The 15,656-nt window shown below is 52.2% G+C and overlaps 1 protein-coding gene across 1 annotated transcript; it reads right to left on the reverse strand.

Annotated features, from left to right (window-relative positions):
* Positions 1-1,988: 1,988 nt before the first annotated feature.
* LOC127211646 (chloride channel protein ClC-Kb) lies at positions 1,989-15,236 on the reverse strand. The gene is made up of 20 exons (XM_051171654.1): positions 15,225-15,236; positions 14,637-14,743; positions 13,841-13,969; positions 13,306-13,434; positions 11,381-11,520; positions 10,954-11,031; positions 10,798-10,876; positions 10,519-10,644; positions 9,366-9,450; positions 9,185-9,286; positions 8,348-8,432; positions 7,916-8,089; positions 6,892-6,961; positions 6,618-6,728; positions 6,041-6,254; positions 5,332-5,465; positions 3,118-3,206; positions 2,892-2,975; positions 2,585-2,671; positions 1,989-2,285 (listed from the first exon to the last, which is right to left on the reverse strand). Exons 2-20 carry the CDS (start codon positions 14,734-14,736, stop codon positions 2,238-2,240), a joined length of 2,064 nt encoding a protein of 687 aa, XP_051027611.1. The 5' UTR covers positions 14,737-14,743; positions 15,225-15,236; the 3' UTR covers positions 1,989-2,237.
* Positions 15,237-15,656: the final 420 nt, after the last annotated feature.

Consider the following 15,656-nt stretch of genomic DNA (forward strand, 5'->3'; position numbering starts at 1 on the left):
GTTTTTTCTTCAATGTCTTTCACTGATTTTTCTGATTTCCATCATAGAGATTGTTCCATTCTCCCTGTAGCATGGCTGCCCTGAACCTTTGCTCTCTACAGCAGGCTAGCCTTGAACTCCGACATCTGCCTGATGCTGCCTTCAGAGTGCTTGGATTAAAGACGAACACCACCACCTCTGGCTTCATTTTGAAATTTTTATTTTGATACCTTTTTTTTTTTTTTTTGAGGCAAGGTTTCTTTGTGTAACAGCCCTGGTTGTCCTGGACTCACTTTGTAGACCAGCCTGGCCTCAAACTCACAGAGATCTGCCTGCCTCTGCCTCCCAAATGCTGGGATTAAAGGTGTGCACCACCACACCTGGCACTAGATTTTTCTTTGTTATTTGTAGATTTGTGAATTTGGTTGGTTTTCTTCGAATAAGTCTAAGTGTGTTTTGGGGTTTTGTTTGATTGGTTTTTTGTTTTGTTTTATTTTGGAGACAGGGTCTCTCTGTGTAGCCTTGGCTGTCCTGGACTCACTTTGTAAACCAGGCTGGCCTCAAACTCACAGCAATCCACCTGCCTCTGCCTCCTGAGTGCTGGGATTAAAAGCGTGCACCACCATGCCCAGCTTTTAAGTGTGTTTTAAAAAAAAAAAAAAAAACAACAACTCTTTTCCCCCCTATTTTTAGTGGAGCAGTACTGGAGACTGAATCCAGGTTCTTACTTGTTCTAGATAAGCATTCTACTACTGAGCTGTGTCTGCAGCCTTCTATTTCTTTTTCATGTCTTCATGTGTGTGCATGTGTGTGTGTCAGTGTGCATGCACATGTGTGGGGAGATGCTGATATATCAGCTGTCTTCCTTGGTCTCTATTTATTGTATACACAGTGTTCTGCCTGCATGTACACCTGGACACCAGAAGAGGGCACCAGATCTCATTATAGATGGTTGTGAGCCACGATGTGGTTACTGGGAATTGAACTCAGGACCTCTGGAGGAACAGTCAGTGCTCTTAACCTTTGAGCTATCTCTCCAGCCCCAGTCCCTGTCTTTTTGTGTGTTGTTTGTTTTTGAGGCAGGGACTCACTATGTAGCTCTGGCTGACCAGGAGCTCACAGAGACCTGCTGGCCTCTATTTCCCAAGTGCTGAGGTAAAAGACAAGAGCCACCACTGCTCCGTTTCCCTTCCTTCCTTCCCCTCTCCCTCCCTCCTTCCTTTAACTCTTTCTTTTTTCCTGTTCTCTTTTCTCGGCCCCTTTCAGAACTGTTGATGCATAGATTAGGGGTAGGAGTTGGAACCAGGTCAGAAAGGACATGAAGCTTGTGGGTGGTGGCTTTTCTGAGGACAAACTTCCCATGGATATGGATGGCTTCTGGAAATAGGACATGCTTGGGGGGGGGGCGCATGAAAGTGGGCATGGAATCTAAGTGAAGTGGGGCCACAAAACTTGGGGAGGACAAAGGGCAGGGTGTGGGTACAGCAAGGCAACGTATCCATTGGGTGTGGTGATTGGGCAGGTGCGGGCCTACAGATTATGTGTGGCATTTTGGGGTACAGGGCATTCAGTACTCAGGAGTTTTGAATATGATTGGGGTATAGATCATGGAGTGATTTGAGGTATTGGGGTGTCCTGGAATTATGTTTAGATAGTCACCTGAGAGCTATCTATACCCACATTACAAAGCCCACAGCCATGGTCCATGGCTACGTGGCCCACCACGTTCAGTGGGAGGGCTGGAGGTCCCAGTGGTTAGGGTGGAGCTGTGTGAGGCTGGCTTCGCTTCTGTACCTGAGTTGATGGTGGGAAGGGAGAGCCTGGCTCAAATCTTCAGGCATGAAACTTGGTCCTTAGGGGACACAGATCACTCTGCGTGCGTCTAGACAGACAAAATAATTGCAGGATAGAAAAAAGGGGACTCCTTGATGACTGTGCTGTAGAAGGGCCACTAAGCTGTCCTCCGTCCTCTGCATACCCTTAGGAGAGAAGGGGGGGTAGCCCGTGGCTATAGATATCAGCTTTATTTTTCTCGGAAGCTCCCGGTTGGCAGCAGACAGCCCCCGAAGGCACAAGTGTCCCCGTTGATGACAGTGCACATTGATGCCTCATTTACTCTCCGCTTCTTCAGGATGGGGAGAGGTGAATGTGGGATGCTCTTCTTGGCCGAATGGAGATACCCTGCTGAGCCAGGAAATGGGAGCTGTGCGGCCTCTGAGCGATTGGACGCCAGGCTGCTGAGCCCAAGGCAGACTGACTCACTTGGGGGTGGGCGGATTGGTCAGGGTTGAAATTGCTTTCTTCAGCTATGATGGAGAGACAGAGGAGAGGGAGGAGGGAAGATTAGAAGCGAAGACACATCCACTGAAGGGCTGACTCCTCTAGGGAAGACTTAGAGCAGGGTCGGTCCTGTCCCATGCATTGATGAGAGCCTGGTCAGCCTGGCACCGTCAGCCTGGTGACTGTGGTCCCGGGCCCAGTGGCCACTCTCACCCAGAAACTGGGTAACGTCATAGTCCTATGTAGACCTTAAGCTTTGGCTGGATGGAATTTGGTGTCCCGCCTCTTCCGCTCTGTTCACCCCCCCCCCCCACGACCCCAGTACCTCTGCCCAGGACACAGAACCCACAGCTCTGCCCCGAGATGTCACAAACAGCAACTGAAGGTTCAGCAGCTCAAAGAGGTTGTGTACCTGGAGGGGGATTGAGAGGAAACACTGACACCCCTCTGCTTACATACCAGGCTCTATGCCTGGTGAGCAGATTGCAATGTGCAATCTGACCACTAGGGGTAGCCAGAGTCCACAGAGGAGCTGGATGACGCCTCCGATAGAAAGGACCTGGGATCCACCATTTTCCAACCTCCTCCATCAGGCCTCCACCTCCACCCCTACTCTCTAATTCTCTCTTTACCTCATGCAGGGAGGTCTCTGGGGACAGCTGTAGTGTCACTGGCTGGGTGGGGCAGTCACGAGCCAAGATATCCTGGAGGCAGGGCTGGGGATACAGGAAAGGATGGTGGTGACCTGGGCTAGCCACCTACTTCTGAACTCCTCTCTCTAGGAGGCTAACTGCCTCCTCCCTTCACAGCCCAGCTCACCAACCTCACCCTGTTCCCACACCTGGTAGGAGGACCCACCTGCTGGCCTGGAGCCCAGGAAGTTGACTTGGTCCGAAGGGCTTGCACCAAGTGGGTCCTTTTTACCATGCCCACCAGGATCTGAGACTCTAACAAGTACAGGAGGGAGGGACGCATCACAAGCATAAAACAAGCTGGGCATGATGGTGCACGCCTTTAATCTCAGCACTCGGGAGGCAGAGGTAGGCGGGTCTCTGTGAGTTTGAGGCCAGCCTGGTCTACAAAGCGAGTCCAGAACAGCCAAGGCTACACAGAGAAACCCAGTCTCGAAAAACAAAACAAAACAAAAACGCCAAGCAACCAAATATAAAACATTATAAACATAGAAGTCACATTCACTGAGCACTTACTAAGTGCCAAGCACACACTGGGTGCACTCATGTCTGAGGAAACTTAAATAAGCGTGTGTTAGAATCCTTATCATCCAGTTCACAAAAGAGGAAACTGAGGATCTGGTTGGCTAATTGTTGCCCTAAACCATTCAGCTTCCATATTGACAAGGCTGCCAATGGGCCAGCAGATATTCCCACCACCATTTTAGGAAGTGGAAGCTGGGGGCGTTAGCCTCTTGCCATCTAGGTGTCTCGTCTGGGCTTTCTCCCTCCCCCTCCTCCAGCTGTTTAAAATCTGAGTCAAGTCAGTGAAGAGTGAGCCTAGAGGTTCACTACAATCTGAGATCCTACTGAGCGCTGGGGCTAAGCCAGGCTGAATAGCCTGGATACGTGGAGGGAGTTTATGGTGTCACAAGAGTTGGTAGGCATCCTTCGCTGAGGATCCGGCTTGATATTTTCTCTTCTCTCTTCAGTAAATAAAAACCCTGGGACTAGAGTGGCTGTGGCTCCTTGGCAGAGGGCTTGCTTAGCGCTGGGTCTGGATTCAGTTTCTAGCACCACAAACACACTTGGCAACAAGATAACACAATAGAAGTGCCCCTCCCTCTTTTAATAAACCAGCTATCTCTTGGCTGGGCTGTAGAGATCCACAGCCAGGGCCTGTCTTGGAGTTCTGTAGCCCGAACCAGTTCTCAGTTCTAGGAGGTGAAGCCTCTTGGCAGGGCCATCCTCGTGTGAAATAAGTAAAAATTGTCTTGGCTATGATCTCTCCCCTAGTGTTACAGTTGTCGCAATAGTGAAGGGCAAAGCTGCTGACATTCAGGCGGGAGCTTATGATTACCTTCCTGCTCTTCCACACAAGGACACTGTAGGTCCTGAGGCCCAAGAGGCACGTCCACACTTCTTTCCCTTACTGGTGGCTTTGTTCTACTTGATGTGGGCATGTAGGTGACCTTGGTCATGCATGTTGCCCACTGCTCAAGTGGCCTGCCCAAGGGCAAATGGGTACCAGATTCTAACAGAACTACACCTGGCTGAGTGTGCATCCTGCCTCATTTGCACAGAGGACACACATGGGTGGATAGGTGCCCCAGTGAGGTTCAGTTAGCTCCTCCCCCACCTGGGTTATTTTCCCCACTTAGGTACTGGGTGTGCTCTGTGAACTGGAGAGGATGCGCAGGTTAGATCCTCCCCCGACCGAAGACTTAACACCGTTCATCTGTCTTTAAAAGGATGAGCTCGGGATCTGGAGAGATGGCTCAGTGGATAAGAGCACTGTCTGTTCTTCCAGAGGTCCTGAGTTCAATTCCCAGCAACCACATGGTGGTTCACAACCCTCTATAATGAGATCTGGTGCCCTCTTCTGGTGTGCAAGCACACATGCAGGCAGAACACTGTATATGTAATAAATACATCTTAAAAAAATAAAAAAGGATGAGTTCAAGCCGGGCGTGGTGGCGCACGCCTTTAGTCCCAGCACTTGGGAGGCAGAGGCAGGTGGATCGCTGTGAGTTCAAGGCCAGCCTGGTCTACAGAGTGAGTCCAGGACAGTCAAGGCTACACAGAGAAACCCTGTCTCGAAAAAAAAAAAAGGATGAGCTCATCTTGGTGACTGGTGACTGGAACTGGGGGTGGGGGACCCTAAAGGATGTAAGGAGGAAGCCTCTGGAAGACCCTGTCATTAGTGTCAGCACATAAGGTGGGGTTCAGTCCTGGGCAGTCTTCCAAGCACCTCTCATCTTTCATTTAAGCATATTGCCCCACTTTCTCCAGCAGAAGTGGTTGCTAGGTCCTGAACTGAGGGCCTGACTCTCAGGGCCTTGGAGGAAAGCCCAAACCCTGCTCCCAGCCAGCCAGCCACCTTCCCCTCACTCCTGCATACCTGTAGTCTCCACCAGGGGGTATTGGGTCACTTCTGTGGAGATCACGACCTTGATCACTTCCTTAAGGGGCATGTCCTTAGCCAGCGTGGGGAGGGTACAGTTCATGAAGTGATCCACCGTCACAGGGTAGGAACTGTGGGCAGAGGGTGGCATTGGTCAGGCCCTGGAATGGAGAGATACTGGCCCCTGAGACAAGGCAGGGTCAACACAAGGTGCTTCGCGGGGAGAAGACCTATGATTCTCAAAGATGGGTTTGGGGGCACCTATAGGTTCCAAAAAGGAGAAGCTCCGAGAAGCACACCTGTCTTAGTGACTGGGAAACCAAGGCTTGTTTGGAGTTGGACCTTGGACTCAGTGGCTCTTGGAGCCTTTGAGATGTGCCCCTTTGGGGATGGAAGATGCTAGGTATGATCTGGTCAAAAAAAGGGCCTCAGAGCCCATTCATAGGCCATCAAAGCAGAGGAGGGGAAGAGTAGGCCCTCTCTCATCTGCTGTTCACTTCCTCTCAGCCTTGCCTGAGAGAGACCTAGCTTCTTTACCGAGCACATGCGGCTCTGAGGATGTTGAGCAGCATGGGACAGCTGTATCAGCCCTACAATCCTACAGTTCAAAGTCAACTATGCTGGGTTTTTTTTTTCTTCCAAGAGTCCCTCCACCCCCAGACCACCCTGGCCTTTATCACCTCGTCACCCCAAGCCCGAGGCTCACCCAATCTTGCGGCCACGAATCCACGGCAGGTATGGCAGTTTCTTGACAATGATGGTGCCATCGTAGAAAGAGGGCTGGAGGCTCTGAGTGATGGCATTGGCTGCCAGCACGGCCATTAGCACAGGCAGCGCATGAACGATCTGGCCCGTCATCTCAAAGGCCAGCAGCGCCGTGGAGACGGTGTGGGTCACTGCGCCCGAGAAGGCAGCAGCACCTGCAGGGAGAGAATCACTGTGGGTGACTCGGGCCAGGGCGGGCCAGGGACCAGGCTCACCCAGGGAGCAAGGTGGACACAGTGTGACCCAGGTTAGGTTCAGCAGGGCACAAAGAGCACATGCCACAACTTTTGGGAGTGCCTGGTCACGGCAAGAGAAGAGGGCCACAGGGCAGGTGGAGGATGGGGAAAAGACAAGAGAAAGAAAGCTGGAAGGCTTGGAGGGTTGGAGGAGGGGCCTCAGTAGGACCGGCCTACTGAAGAGTGGGGGCCCACTGGATGGTTCAGTGACCACTCCGGACACTTCTTTGTTGCCACCCACCCCCTGAGGTCTGCCTACCTGCTGGATCCAGGTCCACTTACCTGCCAGAGCATAGGCTCCCGGCATGATGGCATTGACCTCTCCTCCAGCCACGATACCCTCTGGGAAGGCGACAGAAAGAGCTTCCCCCAAGAGGCGCCCAATGGCAGCTCCTGCCACAGACTCAGGGTGAAGGAAACAACCATGCTGGCCTGATGCCCCCAAGGCCCTCAAACCCTGTCCCATGCCTAGTACCACCTTGCGAGGGAGGTGGTATAGGGAAGCCCTGGCCCAAGGTCCCTGAACCCTCTCAGGCATGCAGGACCCCAGTCTTACCATAGATGAATATGGGCATGAAGTACCCAGCAGGAATGGGGATGGTGGTTGCCAGGATCAGCATCCAGAACTGTAGGAGGGTGGTACCCACATGGGAGGTGTTAGAAATGATACAGGAGAGCATGAACAAGGGAGGGATGGGAGTTTCCTAGAGAAAAGGGTTCCCAGGCTGGAGCCTGTGGCAGCATCTGGCTCTAGTCATGACACCAACCAGGAGAAAGAAGCAAGCCTTAATAAGGCACTTACTGTGTGCAAGCACATGCCAGGTTTGTTCCTCCCTATCCCTACGCTCTCAGCCTGCTCTTTAAGAAAGAACAACTGAGCTGGGCGGTGGTGGCGCACGCCTATAATCCCAGCACTCATAGGCAGAGGCAGGCAGATCGCTGTGAGTTTGAGGCCAGCCTGGTCTACAAAGTGAGTCTAGGATAGGCAAGGTTACACAGAGAAACCCTGTCTTGAGAAAAAAAGAAAGAAAGAAAGAAAGAAAAGAAAGAACAACTGGCCGAGCTGAGGTGGGAGCCAGCGTGTGTGTGGAACTGCTCATGCTACTGAGCCTGGCCACTTCAGTCTGGTCCCTAGAATCCACACGGTGGAAGAAAGAAGCCAACTTTCTGCAAGTTGTCTTCTGATCTCCACATCGGTCTGTGGCTCACTGTGCATGTGCGTGCGCGCGCGCGCGCACACACACACACACACACACACACCTATTTTTGTAAAGAATAAGGGAACTAGGTGCCAGGGATCGTGACCAGCCCCCAGAACCTGGGAAACTGAGGCAGGAGGAGCACGCGCTCCTAACGAGCCTGGGCTACATAGTGAAACTGCACCCCTCAAATAAAGGAGAAGGAAGAGGAGAAGGGAGGAGGAGGAAGAAGAATTGAATCCTGGAGGGCTTCTGAGGCACACAGTGGGCCAGGGTCAGATCAGGGACCTGGACGTAGGAGATGAGCTCCTGGCTTCAGCTTAGGAAGTAGCCCCAGCCCGCCCAGGACATGCCATGGCTCTGTCCATACAGGGGACCTACCTTCATGACCAGGAAGAAGACTAGTGTCCCAAAGACAGTCCACTGTGGGTGGCACCATTCCCACCACAGGTTCTGGGGATCAGGCTCCGCCAGCCAGGGTGGGGACGAGTTCTTGGTCATCAGTGCCCAGGAATTGTTGTCAAACAGTGTCTCCAAATGCTCTGACATAGAGAGCTGGGGTAGAGGCGGTGGTCAGCATGCCCGCATCTGTCCCGATGCCCATCCGAGCCTCGGCCACTCTATCCCTTCCCCAATAGGAACCCTCAGGATGGCTCTGCCATTGCTCAGCTACAACCCAGACTCCTAAAATATGACCCATGAGTATTTTCCTTAGTAGGTTTTAAGGGGACTAGGTGAATGAAAAAAAATACACACAAAAGGGATGACAAATGGGTGTTCTCCACTGCCACCACCCAGTTCAGTGCCTCTTACCCGGGAAGCCATGAAGCGGCCCACACCAGGGGGATAGGTGATAGACGCGAGGACCAGGGCGGCCAGAGCTGAGTACAAGGGCTTGCTGTGGGGGAAGGGAAGTTCTCGTTTGCCCCTCTTCTTCTTTTTTTTGTTTGTTTGTTTTGTTTTGTTTTGTTTTGTTTGTTTGTTTTCGAGATAGGGTTTCTCTGTGTAGTCTTGGCTGTCCTGGACTTGCTTTTTACACCAGGCTGGCCTCGAACTCACAGTGATCCACTTGCCTCTGCCTCCCGAGTGCTGGGATTAAAGGCGTGTGCCACCACGCCCGGCTTTGCCCTCTCTCTTTCCCCACAACCTTGGGATTCACACTGAGGAAAGGACTAATGAGAAGGAGGGACAACAGCAGAGAAACTGCCAGATACACCCCCCCCCCCCCGCCAAATGTGTACCGGCAAAGAGATGGAGTGAGGCCAGGAGACTGATGTGACAAGGGAGGGACTACAGGACAGTCTGGGACAGAAAGGGACTGAGAGGAAGGACTAGCCAGGACAAGATGGGGATTGGCCTTGCTAGCCTAGGGCATAAGGCAGGTAGGTATACAGGAGGTTGAGAGAGGAGAGGAGGCAGGGCTGGGCGGAAGTGGGGGGCAGGGGAGGGGATGTGGATCCAGCAACCAGAGAGACTCAGTGAGGAATTATTTTCACATAAGCGGGGCAAGGGCTGTAAGACTTGACAGGGGACCACAAGTAAGGTGATAGAGGCGGCTTTGGAGCGTTAGTGGAAAGAAGGGTTCAGTGAAAGGGGTGGGACTTTATAGAAGATTGAAAGTGGGGCAGTCCCCAAGGGGGCCCAGCTCACCTGGTGGCCAGCAGTTTGGAGGTGAACCCATTGGCCTTGACGAAAAACAGGAAAGTTCGCTGGCAATAGATGTAGCCGCAGCTCAGGATGCCACAGATGGCCCTGGAAGCAGAGGGGCAATGAGGCCAGCACCACCCTAGCTAGCCTGAAGGCGGCATTCAGGGTTCGAGACCCCACTCACCCCAGGGCGACAAAAAAGAAGATCTCTGGTAAGTCAAAGGGTATGTCCACCGGGAAGCTGGTCTTATAGATGGCGGTGATAGTCTCTGGGGAAGGGAGAAAGTGGGGATCCAGTGCCAGCCTTCCTCAGCCGGACTCAGAATCACGCAGGCAAGGGTAGGAGTAGCATCAGACCAAACCCCCAAATTTCCCTGATATTCTGGGTACCACAATGTGGCTAGTCTCAACACCCCCTGCCCTTGGAGCCTCCAGCCACATTATTGCTGCACAACACAGGAATAATGTCTTATCTTAGAACAGCAGTTCTCAACCAGAGAGCTGTGACCTCTTTGTGTGTATGTGTGTGTGTGTGTGTGTGTGTGTGTGTGTGTGTGTGTGTGTGTGTGTCGCTTTTCAGATATCCTGAATATCAGATATTTACTTTCATGCATTGATGTTTTGCCTGCAGGTATGAGTGAGGGTGTTCAATCTTGGGGTTACAGTTATAATCTGCCATATGAGGCCAGCCTGGTCTACAAAGTGAGTCCAGGATGGCCAGGGCTACACAGAGAAACCCTGTCTCGAAAAACCAAAAATAAATAAATAAATAAATAAAAATAATCTGCCATATGGGTGCTGGGAGTTGAACCCGGGTCCTCTGGGAGAGCAGTCAGGACTCTTTTTTTTTTTTTTTTTTTTTTTAAGATTTCTTTATTATTTATACAGTCTTCTGCCTGCTTATACACTTGCACGCCAGAAGAGGGCATCAGATCACATTATAGATGGTTGTGAGCCACCATGTGGTTGCTGGGAATTGAACTCAGGACCTCTGGAAGAGCAGACAGTGCTCTTTAACCGCTGAGCCATCTCTCCAGCCCCCACAGTCAGTACTCTTAACCTCTGAGCCATCTCTCCAGATCCTACTTTGCAATTTGTAACAGTAACAAAATTACAATTATGAAGTAACAACGAAATAATTTTATGGTCAGGGGTCACGACAACATGAGGAGCTGTATTAAAGGGTCACAGCACTAGGAGAGTTGGGAATCACCGTAGAAGGAAAAGGAGAAGGAAGGAGGATTAGAGGAAGGAAGAGGAAGTGGAAACACAGAGGAAAAGGAGGGAGGGGTGGCAGAAGAGGGAGAGTGGAGACTAGGTCCCAATATGGTGCTCACCCTGCTCACTGTTGAAGACGGCTAGGAGACGGAACATGAAGGCCCCACAGGTGGCAGCGAAGAAGCCCCTCCAGTAATCCCAGACGGAGAAGTGAGAGGACATGACCTCAATGCTGAACAGGACACCTGGGGGACACAAGGCTCAAGAGGATCCCTACTCCTGGATGTAAGACACGGGAGTGCCTGGGGTGGGGGTGGGGGTATGGAGGGATGGGGGTGTGGGTGGGGGAGGGGGTGGGCTGGGAATGTAAGAGGTGGGACTGGGGGGGCCGTGATCACCGCTGATGGGGGCTGCGAAGACTGTGGCCACGCCCACTGCTGCTCCTGCGGCCAGCATTTCCATTTCCTTAGTCTTGTTCTGGGAAGAACAGCGTCCTGAGATTTGCTCTTTACACCTGTTCCCTCAAGAAGGCCCAAGACCCTTGTACCCCTCACCTCAGATTCTCCGATGGCCTTGGTACGCATACGGCCCAGGTAAGCAGCAATGATCACACTGAGGTGCACGAAGGGGCCCTGCAGGGGTGAGGCAATGAGGTGTTTCTAGGGGAAGCTGGACCCTTCCCCTCTCTTCTTTTTTTTTCCCTCCCCTTGCTTCTCTTCCTCCTCCACCACTTCCTCCTCCTCCTCCTCCTCTTTCTTCTTAGGGTCTTAGGAAAGAGAAGTACCAGCCTCACCCAGGAAGGGCTTAGCAGCCTATCCTTGCCCTAGCCCTCCACCGCCCCAAGAGATTTTTCTGTCACATTTGGGGACCTGGCTATGTTCCTCTAAGCCTTGTTTTCCCCAAGGCTAGGATGGCTGTGGTATGGAATAGAGAAGGCAGGGCAGGATGACAGGATGGCAGGAGGGCCCTCCATGCCTGTACCAGTTTTCCCAGGAAGATGGTACTGCCTGTTGCCAGGGTGCAGGAGAGGCCCACCACCTTGGCCCCAAAGTTCTTGATGTCTAGATAATCTTCCAGGATAACACCGGACAAGATGGTCTTCACCTCTGGGATCCCAGACCCTGGTCCAGGTGGACAAGGACAGAGGGAGAAAGTATCTACATTAATTCTTTTTGTTTGGTTGCTTGGTTGTTTTTTTTTTTTTTTTTTTTTTTGACAGGGTTTCTCTGTGTAGCCTTGGCTGCCCCGGACTCCCTTTGTAGACCAGACTGGCCTTGAACTCACAGTGATCCACCTGCCTCTGCGTCCCAAGTGCTGGGATTAAAGGTGTGTGCCACTATGCCCAGCTCCTACATTAATTCTATTAGCACCCAGTGTACACAGTGCTCTCAGGGCACTTTCCTATGGAGCCTCTCCTGGGTAGCTATTTCTTCTGAATTGAAACAGTCCCTCCTAGACCAGGGAAAGAGACTGGTTAAGATTCAGGAAGTAAGCTAGCTATGTTGGCACATGCTTGATTTCTAGCAATCACAAAGCAGAGGCAGGCAACTCTCTGTGAGTTCTAGGCCAGCCTGGCTTATGTAGCAAGTTGCAGTCTGTATAGAGCTATATAATAAGAGCTTGCTTCAGGGGCTGGAGAAGTGGCTCAGAGGTTAAGAGTGCTCGTGGCTTTTCTCCAAAGGTCCCGAGTTCAATTCCCAGAAACCACATGGTGGCTCACAACCATCTATAATGAAATCTGGTGCCCTCTTCTGGTGGGCAGGTGTACATGCAGGCAGAACATTGTATGCATAATAAATAAATCTTTTTTTTAAAAAAAGATCTTGACTTAATTTTTCTTTTTCTTTCAAGAAATAATCTCACAGCCAGGCGTGGAAGTGCATGCCTTTAATCCCAGCACTCGGGAGGCAGAGGCAAGAGGATCTCTGTGAGTTTGAGGCCAGCCTAGTCTACAAAGAGAGTCCAGGATATCCAGGGCTCTGTATAACGGAGAAACCCTCTCTCAAAAAAACCAAAACAAAAAAACAAAACAAAAAAAAAAAAAAGAAAAGAAAAGAAAAGAAAAGAAAAAAGAAAGGAATAAGAAACTCACAAGGCACCGGAAACTCCTGAAACTTACAGGATTTACAAGGGTACTCCCCCAAGCTTGTATCAGCAGCAATTGCAGGGGATTGGCAGAAGTGTCTACAAGGCCCACATTCAATCAGTTGCCACCCATGCTAGGGTGAGCTTTTTGGTGATGCAGATGCCTTTGAGTCATCTAAGCTCCTGTAACTCACTCCTCTGCCATGCTCTGTAAGCCAAAGAAACTCACGCTTCAGCAACCTGGACTTTGGTGCAATCACTGTTTTGGTCTGCTGTTAGTCCTCTAAGCGGGATGAGCACATGTTTGTGTTTTTCCAGGAAAAGTCACAAGACAGCCTCATAGCAGTTGCCAGAGGAAGAAACTGGGCATCAGATGTACTTTTTGTTTGTTTGTTTGTTTGTTCTGTTTTTGATTTTTGAGACAGGGTTTCTCTGTATAGCCTTGCTTTGTAGATCAGGCTGGCCTCGAACTTATAAAGATCTACCTGCCTCTGCCTCTCAAGTGCTAGGATCAAAGGCATGTACCACCACTGCCCAGCCAGATGTATCTTCGGGATTCCGCCAGACTGTAGCTGCAGGCAACTCCAGGGGCCTAGGAGATTTGGCCATTGGATACAGTCCTGAATGGAAACCAATCCCCTTCCTTGGCCCAGAGGAGCAAGGGACGTCTCACAAAGCTGGTGATAGTCTGGGTCCCCTCCCCATCTCCCTGTATGACTTTAGGTAAGTGGTTTGGCTCTTCCAACTAACCTGAGGTCACTGTTCCCATGGGGGCTTCAGGACAAGGCAGGCTGGCCAGAGACCAGGTGACCGTGACTCACCTCCAGAGGATGGCGTGATGCTCTGTGAGAAGCCGGAAGAGAAGGACAGAAGGGCCACGGGATACACAGCCCAGGAGAGATACCGGAGCAGGTGGCCATCCCCAATCTCCCTGTATAGCCACTTGTGCGCTGGAGATGGCCAACAGTCAGGGAACTGCCCAGAGCCTCTACAGCCCAGGAGGCAGACACTATGATGCCCACTTACAGACTACAGAAGGGCCCAAGGCCACCCAGTGAATTGCACAGGAGAAAACTATGCCTGGGGTCAAAAGCCATTGAGCTGAGAGCAAGGTGGGAGGGAAAGAATAAAGGTGGCCAAACTCAGATGGGAGAGAGGCTCTACCCTCCCTATGCAGATGACACAGAGCCTGCTCAGAGACACATAGCAAGTCAAGAGCCAAATAAGGGTCAACTCCAGGCCTGGCCACTCACACACAGCCCTGTCCCTGGCCCCACTGCCCCTGGCGGTCCAGTATCCCAAGCGTGTACAGGAATCCCATCACCTTGAGTGATGTGCGTGCCAGGGAGGCCTTACCTCTGACCACACTCCCCATAGCGAAGTTCATGGCATAGCTGATCAGAGCCATGAGCACCCCGAGAGCCATCAGGAAGTACCAGTCCTCGCCCACACGGAACAGCCGCTTTTTCAGCCACTCCAGGGCCCCTGGGCAGGACACTGGGGTCACAGCTCATTCCGTGGCGGGGGCGGGGATGGGGGTGGCTCCTGAGGCTCTGGGCAGGGAGGGTCAGGCAAGACAGGGTAGGGACCCCAGGGCCAAAGTCCAAAGTGATGAAAAGGCACTCTGCCACACACGGGAGGCTCAAGTAAGATTTGTGGCAGGTGTGTGTGGTGACACTGTGAGTACCGTGCCTGTGCCCCTACGGAAAGCTTTTGACCTTCCCCGCAACCTTCTCCCACACTGGGAATGTATGGAGGAAGGGTTAAACGGGGCTGAGGGGATTGGAAAAGCCTGGCATTGCTGCCCTAGTTAGTGTTATTTAGTACTGTCTGCTTCTCAGAGAGCGCTTGGGGAGGGGTGCCCAGCTACACCCGGGTCATCAGCTGCCAGCTCCACCTCAAAGCTCACCCTCTCGTGCTATGGCCACCAGTGCCTGAGCCTGTACTTTGCCTCATTCTGGAGTCCCTGTGTACCCTGCCCTCTGGCTACACAGACAGGTTCAAAGTGAATAGGCAGACCCTTCCCTCCTGACACCCAAGCAACTCTTTGTGTATCATCTGGGAACACAGAAAAGCAGGGAGGGTGATCTTGGGCCTAGGGTGAGTGTTGTTCTGCGGGGACTCTGAAAGGGAGGGTGCCCCCACTTCTTACGATGGATGTTTCTGCGGAGGCGTGGGCATGGACCCCAGAGTTCTCGCAGAATCACTGGCTTCCCGGAGGAGCCCTCACGCAGTCCCACTAATTCCTCCATGGTTTCCCTGACGATAGGTGGACAGTTGCTTGGTGAGCCACTATACACCCGTGGCCCGTTTCTAGAATATCCCAATGTACTCTGTCTCTTAAGGGAAAGGAAAAGCTGTGTTTTTGAGTGTGTGATGTACGCGAGCATGCAGCCACATGACCCATAGGGGTTTTGTGTGCGCGTGTGGCATCTGGAAGGTTCCCCCACATCTTATATGCAAGGTGGCCATTTTATCATGTTCACCGTGTCCAGAAGTTCTGATCAGAGCCATTCCCCTTTTTAATTCCCACTGCTACCCTCCTGAGACAAACAGTGTCATTTTGGCCAGGGATGGCCCTGCCCCTGTGGGGTCCCCGCAGGCAGCTTCAATACTTTATGCCCTTGAGGGTAACTACTTCAATGTCCAGTCTCCCACACCCTCCCTCTCCATGTCTGCCCTGGCCCTGACAGATGCTGCACGAGTTCCATGCCCCACTCAGCACCCGGCTGTCCCTCACCTGTAAGTGCGTCCGTCCGTCCGTCCAGCCGAAGCCCCAGCGGGCCCTCCTCCAACACAATCTCTTTGTAGCGCCTCTGCACCTGGACAGGTGTGCCCTCCACCAATCAACACCCTCCCCTCCCCTCCCCTCCTGGGGTTAAGGAAGCAATTATGAATGTCCTTGAGAAACTGGCTAGAACTCACTGACTGACTGACCAGGAAGCTACTGAGGAGCCAGGAGGGGCAGGCTGCCCCACACTAGACAGCGAGGCAGAGGGAGCATGCTCCAATGCTGCAGGTCCCTGGGAACTCCTGGGGTCTGAGCCTGGGAACAGGAGTCACTGAACACAGGATGGTGAGGGTCCAGGATGGTGAGGGTCCTCTACTGTAGCCAAGCCTCAGGGTCTGGACTCTTCAGCTGGACGTGGAAAGGGGCTTCAAAGTAGGAGAG

This window comes from Acomys russatus, chromosome 29, assembly GCF_903995435.1.
Source record: "Acomys russatus chromosome 29, mAcoRus1.1, whole genome shotgun sequence".
Classification (NCBI taxonomy): domain Eukaryota; kingdom Metazoa; phylum Chordata; class Mammalia; order Rodentia; family Muridae; genus Acomys; species Acomys russatus.